Source organism: Sciurus vulgaris, assembly GCF_902686455.1.
Source record: "Sciurus vulgaris genome assembly, chromosome: 10".
NCBI classification, from domain to species: Eukaryota; Metazoa; Chordata; class Mammalia; order Rodentia; family Sciuridae; genus Sciurus; species Sciurus vulgaris.
The window spans coordinates 100,396,510-100,419,034 of record NC_136470.1 but is presented as its reverse complement, the minus strand read 5'-3'; the positions used below and the strand labels follow the sequence as shown (position 1 = coordinate 100,419,034).

The window sequence follows — 22,525 nt, the reverse complement described above, 5'->3', positions numbered from 1 at the left end:
AATTATGTAGAAGTTTAAACAGACAATTACAAATGCCAAGAGGAAAAAAATGGAAAAGAAAGAACAGCGTAGAATGAGAAACACAAACGTAGTAAGAGAAATCGAACTGGGTGGTTAAAACAAGAGATCATGTTCTCTAAACAACAGGCCCGCCCTCTGGTGAAAAGGCAAGAAGCTTTTGTCTCAAACTAGGTACCACACTGCCAACGACAATGTGTTCCAACTTTAAACAAGACTTTTTAAAGCAACACTAGAACAAGAAGGACTGACAAAAGTTTTTGTCGAAGATAAAAAGCTACTAAAGCAAACAATGTTAGAAAACACATTTTCAAATTATATCGGTTATCAAAATTTAAATACTACTCTATAGGTTTATAACACAGACTCCTCCCTTGTCCCACCTTGTGCTGGAGATGAACCCAGGGTCTTACACAGGAAGCACTCTACCACAGAGCCACACCCTCGGCCCTGTCATAGAGAACATATTTCATAAGTAGTTTAAGCTTATTTCACCAAGTGGCACTTATTCTTGAAAAATCATGCTCTCAATCCTACTACTAGTTTATTGAAAAACACCATGATGAAGAATAAAATAGAATTTTTTAAAATGTAGAATGCTTACCAGCCAGATGTCTCATGCCTATAATCCCAGTCACTTGGGAGGTTGAGGCAGGAGCATCTCAAGATCAAGGTCAGCCTCGGTAACTTAATGAAACCCTGCCTCAAAATACAACATAAAAAATAAAAGGGGCTGGGGCTGTAGCTCAAAGGTAGAGTGCCTCTGGGTTCAATCCCCTGTGCTGCAAAAAATAAAAAAGCATGTCATCCTTAAACAGGAGTCATGCTTATCTTCTCTGTATTGTTCCAATTTTAGTATATGAGCAGCTGAAGCAAGTATAAGAGAGCTTAGCAACAAAAGACAGGCTAGTCTCACCCATGCAAATATCTTTTTGTTTTTGTTTTTGTTTTTCTGTCAGAAAATTAGTGGAAGTACCTTCCTGTCTGTGGCATGCTCTCCCACCTCAGACTTTGGCTCCCTCTGTTTTCTCTCCCCGGATGCCCTTCCTGTCTGATTGATCAGACTCAGCTCAGCCAGCACCTCCTGGGTCCAAGCTCCTCAGACGTGTGGGAGCTTCCTCCACCAGGTTCCCAGCTCTCACCATACACCACAGTCAAACACATTCAGCAGTATTGTACGGATTGTCTACTTCTAGAATTTTCACAGTGCAAGAACCTCAAGGCCTCTGCAGTGTCTGGCACATTTTGAGTGATCGATAAATGTCTGCTAAAAATATACAGGCACTTGAGAAAAGAAGTAAGGCATCACTTCCTTCCCTGAGCAGAAAGAGGAAGAGCTGAAACAGAGCATGACATTATACATTAACTTCAATGTTTATAAAAAGACCCTAAAAGTAACACTGTATCTCCATGTACACATAAAAGCACAGGAACCAATTTTTATTGCAGTCACTTAAAGATCACAGGTATATTGAACTTAAAATGCTACCCATGATTGCTCCCCACTCTCTGAGGCCTGAAAATGGAAAAAAGAAAAAACGAGAAAATGGTCATTGGTGGTGGCATAAAGATATAACCTTGGGCCAAGTGGTGATGCACACTCATAATGCCAGTGGCTTTGGAGGCTGAGGCAGGAGGATCATGAGTTCAAAACCAGCCTCAGCAATTTAGCAAGACCTTAAGTATCTTAGTGAGACCCTGTCTCTGAATAAAATAAAACTTTTTTTTTTTTTTTTTTTTTTTTTTAAAGGGCCGATGTGGCTCAGTGGTTAAATGCCCCTAGGTTCAATCTCTGGTACCAAAAAAGATATAACCATGGACAATACCCAAATGAAAGTTCAACTTTTTTTTTTCTTTTTTTCAGTGTTGAGGATAGAACCCAGGGCCTAGTGCATGCTAGGCAGATGTTCTACTACTGAGCAACACCCCATCTCAAAACTCCAAACTTTTTTTCTTTTTGGTACTAGAGATTGACTGTGGGCCTCACCAGTGCTAAGCAAGCATTAAGTTATATCCCTAGCCTTTTAAAATTTGAGACAGGATTTCACTAAATTGCCCAGGCTGATTGTGAACTTGTGATCCCCTAGTCTCTAGCTTCCCAGGTAGCTGGAATTACCAGGGTATGCCACCATATGGGTCTAAAACTCCAACTTTTTTTTTGTTTTGTTTTTTGGTACCGGGGATGAATTCAGGGGCATTCAATTACTGAGCCACACCCCCAGCCCTATTTTGTAGTTTGAGACAGGGTCTCACTGAATTGCTTAGCACCTTGCTTTGGCTGAGGCTGACTTTGAACTCGAGATCCTCCTGCCTCAGCCTCCCAAGTCACTGGGTTTATAGGTGTGCACCACCATGCCTGGCTCCAGCTGTTTTTAAAGCAGTTAAAAAGTCTATGATTTGCCAAAAAACATGCTATTACAGAGACAGGAAATTGAGGTTAATTTTTTAGAGTAATTAAAAATCACTACCAAATGGTTTCCTTCTATAGACATAACCAAAAACAGAATTTATCTTTTAATCTGAGACATAGTTTCACTTAATTTAATAATTCAGAATTATGCAATATTAACTGACAATGTGAGGGAATAAAAGGAAGTTATTAAGTTTTGATCCATAGCAGCATCTGTGGCTGCTAAGACTCAGATCTGGCACATGGAATATTCTGTAAATTACTGACCCATTGTCCTTCACCAAAGTATAGTATATATGTTTAAATGTTTCAATCATAACTATAGAACTGATAGAATTCAATGCAAAATGGGATCAGTTAACATTCACCTGAGCCAGGTGTTGTGCCACACACCTATAAACTCAGTGACCTGGGAAGCTGAAACAGGAGGATTAGAAATTCAAGGCCAGCCTCCACAACTTAGTGAGGCCATAGCCAACTAGCAAGATTCTGTCTCAAAATAAAAATAAAAAGGGCTGGGGAATGTAGCTAGATGAAAATGTAGCTCAAAGAAATGATAAACGTTTGCAATGATGAATAACCCAAACAACCTGACTATTAATGCAATGTATAGATGTCTTGAAACATCACACCCTACCTCATAGATATGTGCAATGATTTTCTGTCAATTAACAATGGTTTAAAAAGAATCCAGATTGTAAAATATGCTTCCACATAGATGAACCAACCAACATAAATGTAAAATTAGTTACTTAGGGAAAGGGAATTTCCTTACTTTATGTGCTTTACTATCTAGTATGTAAGTAAAAGCCATCAGTAACCTCCATCTCAGGCTTTAACCAAGATATATAAAATACATTTTGACTATTTCCAGTCAGAAACAATAGCTTACTACCAACATTGCTTGATTTTGGGTAGACATCTTGAATTCATTGGCGCAAACAGGGTGTAGGTTGAGACACTGAATGTAAAAGCCACAGAGGCCGGGCTGGGGGTGTAGCTCAGTGGTAGATCACTTGCCTAGCACATGTGAGGCACTGGGTTTGATCCTCAGCACTGCATACAAATAAATGAAAGAGAGATATTGTGTTCGGCTGCAACTTTAAAAAAGAAAAAGCCACATGTGCCTGGGAGAACATAGAACATTTTGGGGCTGACAGGTTGTGGGTCCACCAGATGTAGAGCTGACCAGCTGTTCCAGCCCTAATGTTTTTCAGCCTCTCAGGAGAATCTGACACAGTTGACCATGCCCTCCTGGCGGTGTTCAACATTCTGGGTTCCCCTGACATTCTCTTTTCCCAGTTTTCCTCCTTGTTTCCTGACTGCTTTGCTGGCTTCACCTCTTCTCAGACACTCTTAACACCACTCATCTCATTCAATGCCATTTCCTCTAGGAATTTCATTTGTTTCCAAGGTTTCAATTATCACTGACCTGTCAAAAAACCTACCCATATTTCCTATATTTCCCCTTACATTACTACTCATCACATGTTTTTGACCCCTGCAGAGTCAGGTTTCAGCTCCAGGAAGGTCAGGTTCTCTTTTGTCTTGTGAGTTACCTCATCCCAGTGCCTAGCACATAATAATTGCTCAACTAACAAATGATAGATAAATGATAAATTTCTTTCATTATGGGGGGCAACTGAAGACACTTGCCTTTGATAACTTGAGAACTTGAAGTCATCTCTTCTATACTTACAGGCCAAATATTTGGGTCACACCAACAGCCACCATTACAGTAAATCCAAAACCTTCCTATAGGGCAGGCTTAAGATGACTGTAGTTATGCTCCCTCACCAAGGCTTCTAGCCAGTTATGTTTTTAGTATTTAGCCAATGCTGTGGACATTGATTCAGCATAAGTACTCAAGGTCATAAACAGTGGCTTGTGAGCATGTGCTCACTTATGTAACCTGTTGTCACGCCTTCTTTGTTTCCTTTGCATATAACAAAGGCCTGTGGGAAGACTCAGTGGGCCAAGAGCTGGGGGCTGCTGCCTCCTCCAAGTAAAGCATGTCTACTATCCCAACTGCACCTCACATCTTTCTTCACCTGTCAGGATCCTGAATCTGATTCCCAGGGACTGAGCCTCAGCCCAACACCTCTGTTGAGAAAGATATCAAGCTGGCTTGTCAGTACTTCTTCATCAACTTCCCACTGAAGCAAGGCGGCCCATGATTGGGATTAGAATTCCAGTAAAAAATACATTCATATTTACAACAAAATGTCATGTCAACAACCATACCTCAGGTACCTAAAGTCTAAAGAACTCTATATAGGTGACACATAAAATTCTAAAATGGATTGATAGCTTAGCAAAGCCCAGTGGGACTCATTGATATAAAATAGCACTTGTCCAAAAGACAGAGATTTCTCCAGTGTTTAGAGCAATGACTCCAGACAGACACTGGATTAGAGTTCTGGTTTTGCCATTTATGGCATGTATGACTTGGGCAGACACTTGACCCATCCCTTTGTGCCTCACTTTCTTCATTTACAATGTAAAAATAATAGCAGTACTGACCTCACAAGGTCATTATAAAGATTGGGTTAATATATGTAAATTATAGAACAATGAGAGTCAGCCATGACAGCCATGATGATGGTTGGTATCACCAACTAAGCCCATGTACTCCAGAATTTCAACTGGGAATAAGTTTTAAGTACTTGCTGTGTGCCAAGCACTGTGTTAAGAATTTTATACATGTAATTACATTTAATCTTTATAACAAGCCTTGAGAGAGACCCTGTCATTATCTCCACTTTTACTGATAAAGAAACTAATAAGAGTAGAGGGGGTGGCTCAGTGGTAAAGTGCATGTCTGGCATGCATGAGGCCTTGGGTTCGATTCCCAGGACCGCAAATAAAAAGAAAGAAGGAAATTAACAGTTTCCTTACAGTTCAATAACTTGGTCAACTAGTCACATAACTAGTAGGTGCTAAAGACAGGATTTAAACCTAGTAGCCAGCAGTCCATGTTAAGAAGAGCTACAGCTGTACAGAAAGCCACAAACCAGGGAGCAGTGGAAAAGAGGAAACAATGTGACAAAAACCACATGCTACTATTGTAGGACACTATGGACAACTGCCAAAATCAGATCTGGACTAAATCATTCTCATGCTCCAGGTGTTTTACACATTTAAGTGATGTTTGATAAGAACGGCAAGGATGATGACAATGATGGACAACAGAGTTTTATACACATCATATCATGAAATCTTCCTATAACTTTGTAGGTTAAGTATTATATATGCACTTGCTAGGTCAGGAAACAAACTCATAGGTTAAATACTCTATTCAAGTTCATACTTCTAATATAGATCAAAGTCAGGATTCAAACACAGTTTTTGATACCAAACTCCACACTTTAAATCACTGTGAAAATGGTCCTCAAAATTTGGTAATATGTTATCAGTTTCATGAAATAGTTTGTGAAACAAGAGAACTATAGTCAATTAAATTTGGGGACCTACTGTACATGTTTGTAGTTTTTTATTTTTTGTTTTTTGTACAGGGTATTGGACCCAAGAGTGTTTTACCACTGAGCTACATCCCCAGCCCCAGCCCTGTTTATTTTTTATTTTGAGACATTGTCTCCCTATGTTTCTGAGGCTGACTTCAAACTTGAGATCCTTCCATCTCAGCCTCCTGAGTTGCTGGGATTAAGACATGCACCTTTGTTCCTGGCTGTATATACTCTTAAGATTCAAAAAACAGCCAGGCATGGTGATACATGCCTTCATCCCAACAATTTGGGAGACTGAGTCATGAGGATCATAAGGTCAAGGCCAGCCTGGGCAACTTAGGAAGACCCTGTTTGAAAATAAAACAGAGAAAGAACTGGGAACGTAGTTTGGGGGCAGAGTGTTCCTGGATTCAATCACTAGTAACTCAAAGAAAAAAACAAAACTCAAAATGCACATTAAGTAGTAAGAAATCTAAAATGTTTTATAATTAAAAAAATAAATCCTCATTAACTGTTTAATTCAGCATTGCCTAATCTTTTTTAACCAGGAAACACTTTGTAATGTGTAATATAGATCATAAAGACAAATAAGAAGAAGGCTACTAGCCTGAGGTTGTCCCTGTAACCAGAGCTCCTAAGCAAACCAAAACCCAAGTCAATATAAAGGGTAAAATGAAACTCAAGTTTAAACAGTCAGAAACCACCAACTAAACTAAAGGGCTTTTCACAGGATCATACCCAAATAAGGCAAATGTCTAGCTGCAGCCAAATAATTTCTCTACTTTGCTTCCGTGTTCATCTCCAGAACCTTGCTGCTCACAGGCAGAGTGGAGCTCTGTGAACCTCTTCTGATTCTTCACACTGTCTGATTCTTCAATTGTCCTTTGATTATATACACTCTGCTAAATTTATCTTGTCTAAAGTTTTTCTCTTAACAATATTAATATCCTCCAGGACTAAAATTTGTAAATATACAAGACATTTCTTCCTGTGTGATGCATTCTTAGTGTGGACTACACAAGGAGTACAGAAGAGGGTGGAGTAGAGAGGTGGAGTGGGGGCAGGGGAGGCTGGACAGGCATGGCTACAGAGTCCAGTGGACCTCGTCCACAGCCAGCCTCCTAAGCAGTCATGTGTCTGTGAACAGGTTACTTAACTTTTTTGGACCTCTATTTCCTTTCTTGAAAAATAAAGGAAATTACTAATTTTATACAGTCTCAATTATCATTCAATATTTATAATTCAGTAAAGAGATCCACTGTTATACAGAAGCCCTGGGACAAAGACCCTATCTTAGAATGGACACACATACAAGAAATAGTGAGCTAAACATCGTGCACTTTAAAAAAGTGAACTTGCCATTCATGGTAGCTCATGCCTGTAATTCCAGCAACTCAGGAGGCTGAGGCAGGAGGATTGCAAGTTTGAGGCCAGCCTCAGCAACTTGGTGAGACCCTCAGCAATTTAGCAAGACTCTGTCCCACAATTAAAAGCAAAACAAAACAAAACAAAAAAAGAAGAGAAAGAAAGAAAGAAAAAAGGATTGAAGATGTAGCTTAGTGGTAAAGCATCCCTGGATTCAGTCCCAAGTCCAAAAAAAAAAAAGAAAGAAAAGAAAAAAGACTTCAACTTCTTTAAAGAAAAAGTAGTTTAAATCTGATATCATGGTTTAGGAAGCTTAGAGGAGAACTGCTCAGTTTCTCATGGAGCAATCATCAGTTATTCCATTCTAGCAGAAAAGAGACAGAATGATATCAAATAAATATGGAAATTTACCAATGATCATTTAAGAAGATGGCTTATAATTTTAAGTAATATTTAGCTAGAAACAGGTAGATAATTCATTACAAAGACAAGCATAAATCTGTAAGATATTATGAAGGGGCTGGGGAGATAGCTCAGTTGGTAGAGTGCTTGCCTTATAAGCACAAGGCCCTGGGTTCGATCCCCAGCACAAAAAAAAAAAAAAAAAAAAAAAGATATTATGAAGAAGTTAAAATCTAGAAATCAACTAGGCTTGCAAAAAAGAAAGGTTGCAAAAGACAGCAAAAACCATTTGGGCTCTTTTCAGAGGCAGAAGCACGTGGAAGCCCTAGGTCTGTCCCTTGGGGCAGATGGAGTAATACACAGACTGAAAGAAAGCAGAACCATGAAATTCATATTTTTTTTCTAGTTTCTCAATCACGAACTTCAAACAAAATTAAAAATTGTAAGAGGGAAATTCTATCTACCAAGGTGAGAAAACTGATGATTTGGTGGGGACCCAGCATATTAAGAAAATATCAATATTAAGGGAAGAAACAGGAAAGAGCCATAAGAGAAAAACAAGATGCTAGCTGAGTGTGGAGAGAAATGAAGGCTGCTGGGAGCTACTGGAGGGTGGGGAAGTTTCTAAAAAGAGAGGATATTTGAGCTGATGTGGAAGCTGTAGGGGATGTTGACCCAAGTATGAGGGTGGGAGAGCATGTGTGTCGGAGGGACAAGGGGAAAGGTGTCCCACATCAGTCTGTTACTGTCTTCAGGGACACAGAGCGGACCAGTTACAGAACTTAGCACTTTTATTCTGTAGTATTCTATAGGGGAGAGGCAACTGGGAGAGGGGGCAGAGTGGCGACCAGAGGAGTGAGTCAGAAGGGAGCACCCAGGACAGGCCTCATTCTACACCCTGACTTTATCAGGCTGAACGTTTGCAAATCATTCAGGTTTACCAGGGAATAATTCTGGTTTAAGACTATCATCCTGGCATGATTATTATTGACAGCTCCTGTCACTCTCAAAAACATCCTGGCTTGGACAATAAATTTTGCATGTAACTTGGGGACTATCTATCTGTGCTTAGTAGCAATGATAATAAATGTGGCGAGATGAGCTATCCAACTCTGCAAATGTGTATAGGTGACCCACAAGATATTGATGTTTAAATGTGTCATAGAGGCAACAAATTAAAACCATCTGTATAACTATTCACAATTTATCAAGCAGGATGCAGAGGGACATGCCTGTCATCCCAGCAATTTAAGAGTCTGAGGCAGAAGGATCTCAAGTTTGAGGCCAGCCTTGGCAGCTTAGCAAGACCCTCAGCAACTTCATGAGATCCTGTCTCAAAATAAAAAGTAAAAATGGTGGGATGTAGTTCTATGGTAGAGCACCCCTGGGATCAATCCCCAATACCAAAAACAAAACAAAACAAAAAAAACTTACGGAGTTGGCATTTTATTTGACAACCATTTGTATAAATTCTTTTTGCTTTCAGTGTCCCCTGGGGTACCACAGAAATTTAATAATTTAACCACACAAGCTCAAAAAAATGTCAGAATATGAAGACTGCACTGGTGAAGGGTTACTAAGAGCATTCCTACTGCATGACCCAGCAGCGAGAGCATCAGACACTAGGAGCCCATGAACTTCAGTCCCAGTCTCGGCTTCACAGTGTAATCAGGTAGTACACAGGAGGATTACAAGGTGAGGCATGCCTGGGCAACTTAGCAAGACCCTGTCTTTAAAAAATAATAAAAGGACTCGGGGTGTAGCTCAGCGCTGTAGCTCTTCCTAGCATTTGCCAGGCCGTGGGTTTAATCCCCAGTGCAGGGAGAGTGAGGTGGATGGACACAGTAAGAATGATGGTATTTCTGTACTCAGGGATCTATCTGTAGAAATGCTAGAAAAAAAAATGCAACTATAAATTAAGCAGCTGAATCCATCTGACCTTAGTTTTCTAAGTGCTGTCTGCAGAGACCAACTTAGATCTCTTACCTTTCAAAACTAATATTGATTAAATACTACCCCTGAAGCCAGTCTTCAAACCTTTCTTCTCCCATGTGTTTAAAGATAATCCTGAGGCAGTGGGGACTGGGGGTGGGGGATGTGGGAATCTCATGACCAGTAGAATAGAGAAAAGGGACCAAGGGGAAGGAGGAGGGGAGGAAATGGTGAAATACTGGGGAACGATACTGACCAAATTATATTATTATACTATGTGCCTGTATGAATATGTATTAATGAATTCCACCATTATGTATAATTATAATGCACCAATCAAAAATATCAAATAAAAAGAATGTGAGGTAGTTGCTTCAAAGCAACTAAACCCACACATAAACTCTGTAATTCCTAAATAATTGTTCACATGTAGTCTCTAATTTTAAAAATAAATGAGAACAGTTCTTCTGAATCATCTAAAAATTACTGTTAGTGAAATCTCCAGTGTACATGAACAAATACACACTATCACAGGTGTGAAAGGCAATAGATAAAACTTATTATTTATTAAGGTCTTAAAGTTAAATTTGCCTGACATTAGTAAAAATTCCAGTTCAGAACTGTTATGAAAAACGTTAGCATATTACAGTTCTTCAGGTTTCCAGCTGAGCTGTCATTTAAACCACCCACACAGCCCCAAAGCACATCGCCAACAGGCAATTCAGGTGAGGTCAAGTTAAAGCTCAACAGGTTTGGAGGCGTTATACAGAATGAAATACCTTACTGGACTAGTCTAAAAGCACTATCATCCATAAGAAACAGGGGAATATCAGGAGAAATGCCTGTTTCAACAATCTCTCTTCTACATTATGTCACTGAAAAGGTACATAGTATAAGAACTAATAGCTGGTCAGGTGCAGCGGTGCACCCCAATAATCCCAGCTACTCAGGGACTAGGACAGGAGGCCAGTCTCAGCAAATTAGCAAGACCGTGTCTTAAAATGAAAAATAAAAAGGACTGGGGATGCAGCTCAGTGATGAAGTGCATGCTTAACATTCAAGAGGCCCTGGTTTCAATCCCCAGCACCCCAAAATAAATAAATAAATAAATAGATTTTAAAAAATAGATAAAAGAACAAGTAAGTTAAGAGATAGATGATCAAGGTAAGACAAGCCAGGTTCCTGATCTGAATTCCCTTGAAATATCATCATTACCCGGGTCACCCTCTTTCCTACCCTCTGAACTGTACATAGCCTCTCCCTCCTACAGGCTTTTGTCACTGTACCTTTTATATGATGCCTATCAGCTCCCAGCTTTTTTTTTTTTTTTTTTTTTTTTTTTTAACATGATGCTGAGGATGGAACCCAGGCCTCCCAAAGGCAAGATAAGTGCTCTACCATGGGGCTCCATCATGAGCCTTTTTTTACTTTTTATTTTGAGACAGGGTCTCTCTAAGTTGCCCAGGCTAGCCTCAAACTTCCTCCTGTCCCAGCCTCCCAAGTCACTGGATTACAGGTGGGTACCATCACGCCCAGTTAACACTGTAGGTTTTCAATCTGTGTTAAGTCTAAGTGACTTTGCATGAGACTATAATAGCTACATCAAAAGATCCTTTTTTAAAAAAATCTGATTTTCTTCATTGAAAATTCCAAAAGATATACACTACATTAATATGCATATATGGACCAATTTCACTTTAGAAGTAGGAAACATACCCCTGGACAAAGAAAAAGTTTTAGAAAATTTTTTTATTATATGTTCATTGTGAAAAAAATACATTAATGTACTTTTTGATATATAGTGTATAGGCACTAGAGCCTTTCCCACTTCATATACAAATCTTTCCCAAGTCATTAACCATTATTTTACAACATAAATTTTTCAACTGATAATGTCCCCAAATATGAATATATCATATTCACCATAATCTTGGGGGCAGTGTTGGGGATCAAACCCAGTGCCTCAACCTCATACATGCTAGGCAAATGCTCTACCTCTGAGGTCCACTCCATACCCCCTCCTTCATTGTTTTTCATTCCCTTAAATGATGCTAAAAAAAATACATATATATAAATACATATAAATATATATGAATATGTATATATAATATTTCTCCACATTTCTTAAGTGGTGGGGCTCTAAAAAGGACGAGTTAAACAAAGTTTATAATCCTGTAAAAGTTTCCAAGTTTATAACTACAGATTGCTTATGCTAGACAAGCCATCTAACCACGAGCTTTAACACCAGCCGAATTTTGCCAACATCCATCATGATTTACAACCTTCTATCCAGAAGGACTGCTGGATCAAAGAACCAACATACTTCGACGACCTCTGGTGAAAATTGCCAAACTGTCCTCAAAAAAATTAGTCTTGATGTACATTTTATCCAGCAGTTTACACTTCTCAGTCCCTTCACCGGCATGGGATTACCATTTCTTCACTTGCATAGCATTTTGAAATCAGCCTTCATAACTTCCCCACTCTCTCCTTGATCTCCTCTAGTCTTCTGTTGCCCCATTTTATCTAACTGCTCCACTGCCCTTCCCAGACCTATTTTAACTTGTGTTTTTCCACTGCTACCTGTTATAATGGCTCTTTTTTAACACTAAAATGAGCCTAGTATTTTATCCCCTCAGACTCTTAGTATCAACCGACTAATCTGATGAACTAATCCATGCTAATGTAAAAGGGCTCATTCCCAGCCACACGCATGCAATGTAACTTTAAGGAAAATGTATTATGTATCACAGAAATACATTCATTTTATAGAGCAGTATCTTTCAAGGTTTTCTGTTATTTAAGTCACCTGGGGGAAGTTCTAAAAACACTGTTAAAAATCCTTATCTCCCAGAGATTCTGAATAAATTTGGCATAGGATCTGATCTGGGCATCAGGATTTTTTAATGGTTTCTAGGAGATTCCAATGCAGCATCTGTGCTTGAGATGAATTAAGAGCAAAATCCTAAGTAGCTGTTTATTTATTTATGGTACTGGGGATTGAACCCAGGGTCTCTTTACCAATATACTACATCTCTAGCCCTTTTAATTTTTTATTGTCTCTAAGAAGCTTCATAGGTAATATTGGAGGACTCCAAGGAAGAAGAGTGCAGTGAACATAATCTCAATAATCTGACTCACTGTACAAGATAAAGGTAATAAGAAGTGGTAGTAGAGGGTAAAGCACTTGTCAATGACAAAAATACAGCAGCACTCTTGACTCTTGATGCCACAGATAGGTGCTGCTGTGTCAGGAGGTAGGCCAAGCTTAATCTTCTAAATGGCTTCAATTGCTTTTGCAATGGAGCCAACCAATGAAAACTAAAATTATTTGAATAAGTCAGTTTATGCCATGCAATTTAGTGGTAGCTCTCTAGGTTTCAATGATATAAATGACTTCCAGGTTACATTTATTGTATTGTTTCAACAAAATTGGGCAATCTGATAGTTTTCTTTTTCCCCACAATTCATAATGGATCCTTGGAGACAACTTTTAGAATAACTATATATACCAGGCATTTAAGTACACTACTGGGGTGGGAGATAGCAGCTGCTACTGGGGAGGCTGAGATAGGATCATCAAAAGTTCAAGTCCAGTCTCTTCAACTTGGTAAGATCTTGTCTCAAAATAAAAAAATAAAAAGGGTTGGGGATATAACTCAGTGATAGAGCTGGATTCCATTCCAATACCACGAAATAAACAAATACATACGCACACACATTCCTGGACTGTGCGTGTAGTTCAGCGGTACAGCGGTACCATACACAAGGCTCTGGGCTGATTCATATTTTATAAGGAAAACTCAAGAAAATGGCTTTACTGAGTAAAATATGCTTTTATCTGTTCTGAATAATCTTGCTTTTATTTCGCAATGCAGAAAAGAAATGACAAAAGCCACTTCTCAGCCAATCTACTCCAGGGTCACAGAGTCAGGTGAGGATTCCTGCCATCTCATCTATTGCTGGGTCCTGGCATTACAATCTTTCCATTTCCAAACACCGGATGAAGGCACACTGTGGAGAACCCTATCCAGTCTCACCCTTGATGGTTTGGTCACCTAAGTGGGGAAAACAGGTTTTTCTACATATCTGGTTTCCCCCAAATTACTTTTAATAAGGAAAACTTTCTTAGTGACCTGAAAATTAAGAATATTGTCTGCAGACAACTGTTTCTTTTTTCATGTTTTCCTTATTTACATATTCATTTTTTGGTACCAGGGATTGAAGCCAGGGGTGCTTTACCACTGAGCCACATCTCCAGCCCATTTTTGTATTTTGAGACAAGGTCTTGCTGAGGTGCTTAGCACCTGGCTAAGTCGCTAAGGCTGGCTTTGAACTTGTAATCCTACTGCCTCAGCCTCCCAAGCCACTGGGATTACAGTCATGTGCCATCTTGCCAAGCATGTGTCTTCCTTATTTCTAAGCTATTGCAGATGTCCATTTAACCCACCCAGGTAAACACCATTGTTCTCCAGAATCTTTGACAGGTGTTACTTTCAAATTACATAATCTCATAAGAGGAGAGAGGGACTGCAGGGTTTCCTACATGAAGACATGAAGACTGATTTTTGGGGGGTGCGGGTTGATATCAATGCTAAAGAAAAGGGATGGTCATTGTTTTGTTGTGCCAAATGTTAGTAAGCAGTTGGAAAAGAAGGGACTCTAATAGCTTCATAGACTTCTTCAAATGGACAAAAGAATTCTTGGAGGTGGAGAATGTGACTGGATTGGGGAAAAAGCAAATCAGTACTAGAAATGCACAACAGTGCCCTAGTAAGGGGACATTTAATGGGACAAAGCCACTATGTAATTCTACACATAGTGGCTAGGAAATGTAAACCCTCTAGAAAAATCACAATTGTTTATTTTTCCCCCCTCTCTCTCTTTGTCTAGTTGTCATTTCTGAAAGAAGGACTTTACAAAAATAACCTGAGATTAATGCCCAAGCTTGGAGGGAGGGAGGCCATTTGATTTTGAAGTAGGGTTAAGTTTAGATAAGGTATATGACTTGGTGACCCAAGCCTCAAATCCCACAGACTAGGGAGGATGAGGCCAGTCTGGGCAACCTAGAGAACCTGTCTCAATTAATTAAATAAATAAATTACAAATAAATAAATAAATAATAGGGACTGGGGGTGTAGTTCAGTGGTAGAGTGCCCCTGGGTTAAAGGGCCAGTACCACCACCACCAAAAAAAAAAAAAAAAAAGAATTGAGCTTAATTTAAATAAGGCAGGCTGCTCAGAAATACTGCCCAATCATAGGGCTTAGCCTTGGCTGCAGACTGTAGTTCTGACTGTAAAAACAATGCCTCTTCCCATGGAATAAACCAGTTCCCTTTCCCTGTCTGGTGGGGGCGAGGGGGGAGGGGCACACACCCTGGATCCAGTGGGGAGAAATGTTACCCTTCCAGGTTAAGGCAGGGTTTTCTGGCTTTGCAAAGATTATCTCCTTGACAGCCAAGGTCATAAAATAAACGCTGTGGGATAGGCACAAAATACACAGGAGCTGCCACCTCCTCCACCACCTTTTCAGCCAGACGGGCCTCCTGGCCTCCTTTCTTGGGCTGAGCTGAGAAGTGCCATGGATGAAATGAGAGATCCGTGCGGTTCCTCAAGTGCTAGCGGAGCCGGAGCCCTGCCTGCTGTCCCCGGGAAGGCCAAAGGGACATTGGGAGACTGCCCTTGCCTGCTTCTGCTTTTAAGGTGGCTTTATTCCCCGGAATTGCAGCCTGTTTTTCCCGAGCCTCCCTAAAACAATTAACTCACTCTCTGCCGGCTCCTATGGGAGGACGAAAACGGGGGAGGAGCGGTTTATAAAATGCTGAAGGATTTGACTTTTGACATTGCAAACCAAGAAAGGGGGACCTTTAGGGCAGACGAGAGGTCAGACAACTGTCAGATTCTGTTCAAGAACTTCACCTCTTCCATCGCACACGCAGAGCGGGCGACCAGATCGAGCCCTCCGCTAGCAGGAGGAGGCGAAGCCCATACCCTGAAAATGTCCGGCGGGGCCACCTTAAAAAGCGATCGCCTCACTGCGTTAGCAAAATATGTGTTCTCATGGAACACGGTCGAGAAATTTTGCTTCCCCATCACACACTGCTTAAGAGGAGGGAGAGAGAAGCAGCGCCGGGCTGCGCCTCACCACTTGCTGTGCGCCCCGGAAAGTCGCGTCCAGTAGCATCAGCTTCCAGGGATCGGACACCGAGCTGGGCAGCGGGATGTAGACGTAATAGGCGGCCAGCGCCACCAGGGCGGTGAGCAGGACACAGGACGACCTCATCCTCCCGCGGCTCGGCTCGCCTGTGGGTTGACAAGGAGGAGAGGGCGATACCACCCAAAGACCTCCAGCAAGTTTCTGCCAACGGCAGCTGTTCATTCACGTGTTTCTTATAAGCCCAGGAGCCAATCACAGGCGGCGACGGGAGGAAGTCAGAGCGCTGACGTGCCCCCTCTTCGGTGTCCTTGCAAAGTGCTGCAGACGCTCCAGGTTTGAGGAAGCTCTGGCGCTGCGCTGGACGTAGCACAGCGGGCTCTGGAGGACACTGGTTTGTATTGCATGCCTGTGACGACCCGCCTCCTGAACGTTCTCAAACAGTTGAAAACCGAATAGTTTGAGTGTGATGGGTCTCTGTCCAAAGCACGTGAGTCATTCTGACTCAAAATGGAGATACTACTGAGGAAGATAATAATTTTTTTTTCTCTCTAGCCGGGCTCGGTGTCACAAGCATGCAAACCCAGCGACTCAGGAGGCTGAGGTAGGAGGATGGCAATTTCGAAGGCCAGCCTCAGCAACTTAGCAAAACCCTGAACAAGTTAGCGAGACGGTGTTTCAAAATTAAAAAATAAATGAAAAGGGCTGTGGATGTATAATAGGATGTAACACAGTGGTAAAGTGCCCTGGGTTCAATCCCCAGTACCAAAAAAAAAAAAAAAAAAAAAAAAAAAAAAAAAAAAAAATCTCTCTCTAGACCCACATAGGTAATGTAAGTTCTAAATTGATAAGCGATGAAAAGAGAGTGATAAATTCCTGTAGCTCAAAAAATGACTCACGGGGTACTACATCTAGCACCTGGGTCTTGGTTTAGAAATCCTGTTCTCCAGTGGTGACTCTGTCTGCCACAGCTTCTTAGAGAGAAGGCTGATTCCAAGGCTGGGACAGGTAAATGACAAGACAAGGCTGTTGTGCTAGAAGAAAGGCGTATTAAGAAATGAAATGATGGGGATTGGTCAGAAAGTCACAGGTGGCAGTTTGAAGGGTCTCCTCATCTCTAAACCTGTAATAATTTTAGCATCAAAATAAGTCATCACAATGATTATAAACCACTGAATGAGATAATTCAAGAATATATACTAATATAAATGAATAAACACATGAGGATTTCTTTACCATGTCAATTATTAACCACAGAAAATCATAAATGAATGCTAAAACTTGCAGATGAAAGTTTGACAAGAAATTTTCATTTCTCATCAAAAGATCTCTCCATAAATTATTAATTACAAAGGGAAAAGTAATGACTTCATAGTGGAGAAACCTGGTGGATACCACTTGAAACAACTCTTCCAGTGGGTCAGTGGTACCAGGAGAAGCACTGGATTCTGCATTTCCTGGGAGTGAGAGGGTGGAGAGGAGAATGGAATGGAAGAGAGAAAACTTCACTAGCAGAATTACAACCAGAAATCAGGAAGGAGAACATTTAGAACTGTTTTGGAGGTGGTAGGTGAGCAACTCCAAACTTATTAACCAAGGCCTTAAAATACCTAGCATATATAATTTTGCATTTTAACATAATTTTAATTTAATTAATAGAAGTGAAATAGCCATAAATGTGGGAGTGATGATGAGATTATTAGGAGAAGTTGGTTTTCTGTTCAAAGTCAGAGGTAAACATTATTAAGAAGGACATTTTTCAAAGGTGTTTCAAGCATAAATTTGAGGAAGTTGTTTTCTTTTTTTTAAATTGTAGTTACTGGCTATGCATGTAACTTTAAACAGACAGGTTGTGTATGTGGGTAAGTGTGTGTGCATGAATTTAGAACCCAATCTTTATGGGTAATTAGAAATAATCCCAAAAGATGGGTGCAGTGGCACATGCCTATAATCTTAGCTACTCAGGAGGCTGAGGCAGGAGGATCGCACCTTTGAAGACAGGCTGGGCAATTTAGCCCAAGCTAAATCTCAAAATAAAATAAAGAGAACTGGAGGATGTAACTCCAGCAGGGTGCTTGCCTAGCCTGTTTGAGGGCCTGGGTTCAATTCCCCGTACCACCCAAAATCCCAGAGACATAACTTTACTTGTTTTGGGGTACTCTGGAAAATGATTCAGAGTTTTACCTTGTAGACTTTAATATATTTCCTACTGTCCTGAAATCATAGATTTTAGAGCTAATGACAACACCAAACCAAAAACCAAAACCCACACCTAACCCTTTCATCTTCACTGTAATAACAAACTCAATATTATGGATGAGCTTCATAAAGTCCAGCACAGCTGTTCATGTCCTCTTGTTTGGAAGTGATGGAGCCAATATTTCTTTCTCCTGCTTCCCAGAACACAGCAGCTTCTAGAAGCAGTAGATTTTTTTTTTTTTTTTTAGGGAGGCAATTGTTAATTTTTTATTTTCTGGGTTTATTTTAATTAATCACTGTTACATGTTGAAGCTCTGGGAATCTAAGTTCTTTTTTTAAATTAAAATATTTTTTATTTTTACGGACATATTTTGATTCATTGTACACAAATGGGGTACAACTTTTCATTTCTATGGTTGTACACAATGTAGATTCACACCATTCATGTAATCATACATATATATAGGGTAATACTGTCTATTTCATTCTACTGTTTTTACATCCCCACCCCCTCCCACCCCTTTTTCCTCTACACCATCCAAAGTTCCTTCATTCGTCTCTTCCCCCCATCACCCTCCCCCATTATATATTGTCATGCCCTTATCAGAGAAAACATTTGGCATTTAGTTTTTTGGGCTTGGCTTATTTCACTTAGCATGATATTTCCAACTTCATCCATTCACCAGCAAATGCCATAATTTTATTCTTCTTTATGGCTGAGTAATATTCCATTGTGTATATATACAACAGTTTCTTTATCCATTCAGCAACTGAAGGGCATCTAGGTTGGTTCCACAATCTAGCTATTGTGAATTGAGCAGCTATGAACAATTGGTGTGGTTGCATCACTGTAGTATGCTGATTTTAAGTCCTTTGTGTATAAACCAAGGAGTGGGATAGCTGGGTCAAATGGTGGGTCCATTCCAAGTTTTCTGAGGAATCTCCATACTGCTTTCCAGAGTGGCTGTACCAATTTGCAACTCCACCAGTGATGTATGAGTGTGCCCTTTTCCCCACATCCATGCCAACACTTATTATTGCTTGTGTTCTTGATAATAGCCATTCTAATTGGAGTTATATGAAATCTTAGGGTGGTTTTAATTTGCATTACTCTAATTACTAGGAATGATGAGCACTTTTTCACATATTTGTTGTTCACCTATGTATCTTCTTCTGTGAAGTGTCTACCCATTTCCTTAGCCAATTTATTGATTGGGTTCTTTGTATTTGGGGTGTAAAGTTTTTTAAGTTCTTTATAAACTTTGGAGATGAGTGCTCTGTCTGAACTGTGTGTGGAAAAGATTTTCTCCCACTCTGTAGGCTCTCTTTTCACATTAGTAATTGTTTCCTGTGCTGAGAAAAAAACATTTTAGTTTGAATCTATCCCATTTATTGGTTCTCGCTTTTATTTCTTGCGCTATGGGGGTCTAGTTAAGGAAGTCTGGTCCTAAGACCAACGTGATAGAGATTCGAGCCTACTTTTTCTATTTGGTAAAGGGTCTCAGGTCTAATTCCTAGATCCTTGATCCATTTTGAGTTGAGTTTTGTACAAGGTGAGAGATAGGGGTTTAATTTCATTTTACTGCATATGGATTTCCAGTTTTCCCAGTACCATTTGTTGAACAGGCTATCTTTTCTCCATTGTAAGCTCTTGGCACCTTTGTCTAGTATGAGGTTACTGCACTTATATGGGTATGTCTCCGTGTCTTCTATACTGTGCCATTGATCTACCTGTCTATTTTGGTGCCAGTACCATGTTGTTTTTGTTACTGTAGCTTTATAGTAGAGTTTAAGGTCTGGTATGGTGATACCTCCTGCATCACTCTTTCTGCCCAGGACTGCTTTGGCTATTCTGGGTCTTTTGTTCTTCCAGATGAATTTCATGATTGCTTTTTCTGTTTCTATGAGAAATGTCATAGGGATTTTAATTGGAATTGCGTTGAATCTGTATAGCACCTTTGGAAGTATGGCCACTTTGATAATAATTCTGCCTATCCAAGAACATGGAAGATCTTTCCATCTTCTAAGGTCTTCCTCAATTTCTTTCTTCAGTGTTTTGTAGTTTTCACTGTAGAGATTGTTCACCTCTTTGGTTAGATTGATTCCCAAGTTTTTTTTTTTTTTTTTTTTTTTTGTGAGGCTATTGCAAATGGAGTTTTTTTCCTCATTTCTCTTTCAGATATTTCATCACTTAAGTATAAAAATGCTTTAGATTTGCGTGTGTTGATTTTATATCCTGCTATTTTGCTGAATTCATTTATGAGGTCTAGAAGTTTTCTGGAGGAGTTTTTGGATCCTCTAAATAGAGAATCATGTCATCAGCAAATAGTGACATCTTGAGTTCCTCTTTTCCTATTCATATCCCTTTAATTTCTTTAATTTGTCTAATTGCTCTGGCTAGTATTTCGAGGACCATGTTGAATAGAAGTGATGAAAGAGGACATCCCTGTCTTGTTCCCATTTTTAAAGGGAATGCGTTCAGTTTTTCTCCATTAAGAATGATGTTGGCCATGGGCTTAGCATAAATAGCCTTTACAATATTCAGGTATGTTCCTACTATCCCTATTTTTTCTAGAGTTTTGAGCATGAAGGAAGGGGTGTTGTATTTTGTCAAACACTTTTTCTGCATCAATTGAAATAACCATATGATTCTTATCCTTAAGTCTATTGACATGATGGATTACATTTATTGATTTATGGATGTTGAACAAACCTTGCATTCCTGAGATGAACCCCACTTGATCATGGTGTTAATATGTTTTTGGATAAGGTTTGCCAGTATTTTGTTAAGGATCTTTGCATCTATATTCTTCAAGGATATTGGTCTAAAATTTTCTTTCCTTGATGTGTCTTTGCCTGGTTTGGGTATGAGGGTGATATTAGCTTCACAGAATGAGTTTGATAGGGTTCCCTCCTTTTCTATTTCCTGGAATACTTTGAGAAGTATTGGAATGAGCTCTTCTTTGAAGGTCTTATAGAACTCAGCTGAGTTTCGTCTGGTCCTGGGCTTTCCTTGGTTGATAGGCTTTTGATGGCTTCTTCTATTTCATTGCTTGATATTGATCTGTTTAAATTGTGTATGTCCTCCTGGTTCAGTTTGGGAGGAGCATATGTCTCTAGAAATTTGTCGATGTCTTCAGTATTTTCTGTTTTGTTGGAATATAGATTTTCAAAGTAGCTTCTCATTATTTTTTGTATTTCAGTGGTGTCTGTCATGATATTTCCTTGTTCATCCTGAATTTTAGTAATTTGAGTTTTCTCTCTCCTTCTCTTTGTTAGTGTGGCTAAGGGTTTGTCTATTTTGTTTACTTTTTCAAAGAACCAACTTTTTGTTTTGTCAATTTTTTGAATTGCTTCTTTTGTTTCAATTTCATTGATTTCTGCTCTGATTTTAATTATTTCTACTACTTTAGGTGTTGTTCTGTTCTTCTTTTTCTAGGGCTTTGAGCTGTAATGTTAGGTCATTTAGTTGTTGACTTTTCACTCTTTTCTGGAATGTGCTCCATGCAATAAATTTTCCTCTTAGTATTGCTTTAATAGTGTCCCAGAAATTTTGATATGTTGTATCATCATGTTCATTCACCTCTAAGAATTTTTTTATCTCCTCCCTGATGTTTTCTGTTATCCATGCTTCATTAAATAACATATTATTTAGTCTCCAGGTGTTGTAGTAATTTCTGTTTTTCATTTTGACATTGATTTCTAATTTCATTCCATAAAGATCTGATAGAACACAAGGCAGTATCTCTATTTTTTTGCATTTACTAAAGGCTGCTTTGTGGCATAACAGATGGTCTATTCAAGAGGGTTCCATGGGCTGCTGAGAAGAAAATGAATTTTCTCATCGATGGATGGAATATTCTCTATATGTCTATTAAGTCTAAGTTATTGTGTTATTGAGTTATATGGTTTCTTTTTTAGTTTTTGTTTGGAAGTTCCATCCAGTGGTTATAGCAGTGTGTTAAAGTCACCCAGAATTATTGTGTTGTGGTCTATGTAATTCCTGGAATTGAGAAGGATTTTTTTGATGTACATGGATGCACCGTTGTTTGAGGCATAAATATTTATGATCGTTATGTCTTCCTGATATATGGTTCCCTTAAGCAGGATGAAATGTCTTTCTTTATCTCTTCTGACTAACTTTGACTAGAAGTCCACTTTATCTGAAATAAGGATGGAAACCCCTGTTTTTTTACTGAGTTCGTGTGTGTGGCAGGTTTTTCCTCATCCTTTCACCTTTAGTCTGTGGATGTCTTTTTCTACGCGACGAGTCTCTTGAAGGCAGTATATTTTGGGTCTTTCTTTTTAATCTATTCTGCAAGTCTATGTCTTTTGATTGATGAGTTCAGGCCATTAATGTTCAGGATTATTATTGAGATATGATTTGTATTCCCAGTCATTTGGGGTTATTTTTGGTTTTTCATTTGGCTTGGTTTCTCCTTTGAGTGGTTTTTCTCTAAGGTAGTTCCTCCCTTTGCTGACCCACATTGTTGTTTTTCATTTCCTCCTCATGGAATATTTTGTTGAGAATATTCTGTAGCACAGGCTTTCTATTTGTAAATTCTTTTAACTTTTGTT

The 22,525-nt window shown here is 39.4% G+C and overlaps 1 protein-coding gene and 1 long non-coding RNA gene across 2 annotated transcripts in view; both read right to left on the bottom strand.

Moving 5' to 3' along the window:
* The window catches only part of NCEH1 (neutral cholesterol ester hydrolase 1), a 68,224-nt gene extending 51,984 nt beyond the window's left edge, over positions 1–16,240 (bottom strand). The window contains exon 1 of the mRNA XM_079155165.1: positions 15,740–16,240. Coding sequence (XP_079011291.1) covers positions 15,740–15,973 — 234 coding nt within the window. The 5' untranslated portion in view covers positions 15,974–16,240. The remainder of the gene's footprint in view (positions 1–15,739) is intronic.
* The window catches only part of LOC306670514, a 1,027,288-nt gene that overhangs the window by 173,316 nt on the left and 831,447 nt on the right, over positions 1–22,525 (bottom strand). The window lies entirely within an intron of this gene.